This window comes from Leptonychotes weddellii, chromosome 9 (genome assembly GCF_054177405.1).
Source record: "Leptonychotes weddellii isolate Sample4059 chromosome 9, ASM5417740v2, whole genome shotgun sequence".
NCBI lineage: Eukaryota > Metazoa > Chordata > Mammalia > Carnivora > Phocidae > Leptonychotes > Leptonychotes weddellii.
Window position 1 is genome coordinate 3,706,671 of NC_138377.1, and position 3,304 is coordinate 3,709,974.

Sequence of the window (3,304 nt, forward strand, 5' to 3'; positions counted from 1 at the left end):
TAGCAAAACACTCATGTTTATTGAGCACCACCAACAACCTGCCAGGCACTTCCGCTAATGCGGTCCTCACAACCCTGAGGCAAACAGATCTCTGTCCCCATTTTACAGATGTGGAAACTGAGGCTCAGAGTGTGGTGGAGGTAGCCTCCACCCAGCTTTGATCAGAGGCAACCTCAGTGCTTCCTCACACCCACCCACCCCAAGGAGGAATGGGAGCCCAGGGCCGGCCGGCATCCGGAGGCTCTGAACGAGGAGGCTCAGTGCCAGATCTTAATGTCGCCCTCCCAGGAGCAGGTGGCGAGGACAGAGGGCAGCACAGGGTGGAAGGTGGTGCCCACGCAAGCCTGGGCATGCCCTTGCAGCGTGCGCGCCCGGCTGGCAGTGCGGAAGCTGTACAGCAGGACCCGGCCGTCGGCACTGCCCGTCACCAGCAGGTCACCGTCTGGGGAGCACTCGCAGCCCACCGAGTAGCCTTCTACCTGCAGAGGGCAACACAGAGGGTGAGCAGGCCACACAACAGCAGCTCCTCCAGGCAGCCCGTGAGGGGGGCTATTACACCCATCCTACAGAGGAGCAGCCTGAGGCTCAGGGCTAGCCACCCAGCATCCCCAAAGCCAAGGCCCGAGCTCCCCCCATAAGCCTGGGGTCCCAGCATGGATCCTGTTTCACGAAGCCAGTTTAGTGGAATGCAGCTGGAACAGCTTTTGCATAGCTGACTGTGTCTGGCCTCACCAACAGCCACTGAGTCCCTGGCCCCTTCTGCCCCAGTGAGGCAGGCCTCAGTGGGGAAAGGGGACAGATGCAGAAATGGCCCCCACCCCTGTTCTGTCCTGTCTTCCCTCCCCCACCCCCATGACCTGTCCATGTGAGCCATTAAGTCAGGGAAAACCTTTCCTGCCCAGCACCTGAGGCCTGGAGATAGAACCAGATGTGGCCAAGGGCCGTCAGTGAACACCAGGCCACATGGTATGTGGTCACCTGGGAAACAGAAAACGGAATCTACCCAGAAAGAGGGTCTGTGCACTCTGGGGCCCCAAGTCCACTGCTGATGTTGTCTGGCAGGCGGCTCTGGGGCCAGGGCTCCACTCTCGACCTGGGGGACAGGAACACAGTACCTTGTGCCCTTCGTAGCGCCGCCTCCTGCTCATCCGGTAGGGCCACACAGCGGAAAAGAGAGCCAGGTAGTTGCCATTGGTCTGCGCCAGGAACACAGGCTCCCGGGGGTGCAAGGTGAGACTGGGGCAGGTGTATCTCTCCTGAGAAACAGTGAGGCCACAGAGAGGGTGGAAAAAGCTCCCAACTGGGCCTCTGCCTCCAATAAACATGCCACCCAGCACTCTACTCCTGGATCCTTGTGTCCAACCCCCAAACCTGGGCTTAGGGGTCTGTTTCCCAGGCCTGCTATAACAAAATGCCACAGACTTCATGGCTTAAAACTACAAACATTTATTCTCTTAGAGTCCTGGAGGTCAGAAGTCTGACACGGGTCTCACTGGGCTAAAATCAAAAGTGTCAGCAGAGCCGTGTTCCTTCCGGAGGTTCTGAGGGTAATCTGTTTTCTTGCCCTTCCTAATATCCCTTGGTTCATGGCCCTAGTGGTGGACTGAAAAATGGTCCCCCAAACTACATCTATGTCCTAATTCCTGGGACCTGTCAATGTCACCTTATATGGCAAAAATGTGGAGGGGGTGTCTTTGCAGATGTAATTAAGTTAAGCTTCTTGAGGTGGGGATATTATCCCCTATTACTGCCCTAAATGCAATCACATGTGTCCTTATAAAAGGAAGGCAGGAGATCAGACACACAGAGAAGGAGACATGGAGACAGAGCAGAGGGTCTGAAGAAGCAGGGGCAGACTCTCCCCCAGAGCCTCCAGAAGGAATGGGCCCTGACAAAACCTTGATTTCAACCCAGTGAGACCTATCAGGCATCTGGCCTCCAGAACGGAGAGTGAATTTGTTAGTTTAAGCCACCAACTTTGCAGTACTTTGCTACAGAGTGACAGGAAACAAGTCTACACACCCGCCTCCCGCCTCCACAGTGAGTCCTCAGGGTAGCCCCAGCCCAGCCCAGGCTCCCCGCGGCCCACACACACAGTAACTGAGGAGGTGAACGGCCAGGCAAGAAGAAAAAGGCATGAACAAAGTGTTCAAAGCACAAGGCAAGGAACTGTCACTGTTTGACAGGCTGGGTCACATGGAAACACCCCTACAAACTCCCTTCTCAACTACACCTGTCCTTCCTTTATTCTAAGTGTCATCCTAAAGCCACACTGTCTAAAAGAGCCCAAACTCAGAGAGCAAAGTGGGGAGCAGGTAGAAGACAGCTGCAGACTACCATGTCCGTCGGAGGCGCCAGGGCCATGGTGACCTGACAAGCTCCCAAGCGTGCTGCTCGCCTGCTCACCCGCACAGAAACGGAGGAGGTGTGATTTTTAAGAGGGCATTCAGCATTTTCATCTACCTCACCCACTTGCCCTGGTTTCTGCACAGGCTGTTGGAGGCAGGTCCATTCAGCCCCCTCCCAGAGCCTGTCCTTCCCAGCGGGCTCACTAGCTCCCTGCAGTAAAGGTCTAGAGACTGGTTTGCTCAGGGTCACGTAGAACCCTCTGAGAAAAGGAAAGGCAGGGAAGGGGAGAAGGTATATATGTACACCTAATATATATTTTTAAATTCGGCAGGGGGAGTACCAAAGAGATTAGCCATGGCTTAACTGAAATCTTATAAAATGATGATGAAGATGGTGGTGATGATGATGATGATGATGGTGGTGATGATGCTGGTGGTGATGATGATGGTGGTGATGATGATGATGATGGTGGTGGTGGTGGTGGTCATGGTGGTGATGGTGGTGGCAGTGATGGTGACAATGATGGTGATGGTGGTGATGGTGACAGTGGTGGTGGTGATGGTGGTGGTGGTGATGATGGTGACCATGGTGGCGGTGATGGTGATGGTGGTGATGGTGATGGTGGTGGTGGTGATGGTGGTGGTGGTGGTGATGGTGACAGTGGCGGTGATGGTGGTGGTGATGGTGGTGGTGGTGGTGGTGGTGGTGGTGGTGATGGTGACAGTGGTGATGGTGACAGTGGTGATAGTGGTGGCAGTGATGGTGACAATGATGGTGATGGTGGTGGTGGTGGTGCTGGTGACGGTGGTGGTGGTGGTGGGTGGTGATGGTGATAGTGGTGATGGTGACAGTGGTGATGGTGGTGGCAGTGATGGTGACAATGATGGTGGTGATGGTGATGGTGGTGGTGATGGTGGTGGTGGTGATGGTGGTGATGGTGGTGATGGTGGTGATG

General features: G+C 55.1%; 1 protein-coding gene across 12 annotated transcripts in view; it reads right to left on the reverse strand.

Moving 5' to 3' along the window:
• The window catches only part of WDR25 (WD repeat domain 25), a 140,864-nt gene continuing 137,560 nt past the window's right edge, over positions 1 to 3,304 (reverse strand). For all 12 annotated transcript variants that reach the window (XM_081829929.1, XM_081829937.1, XM_081829936.1 and 9 more), the window contains 2 exons: positions 1,116 to 1,256; positions 1 to 479 (listed from right to left, as the gene is read on the reverse strand). In XM_081829929.1, coding sequence (XP_081686055.1) covers positions 258 to 479; positions 1,116 to 1,256 — 363 coding nt within the window. In that variant the 3' untranslated portion in view covers positions 1 to 257. The remainder of the gene's footprint in view (positions 480 to 1,115; positions 1,257 to 3,304) is intronic.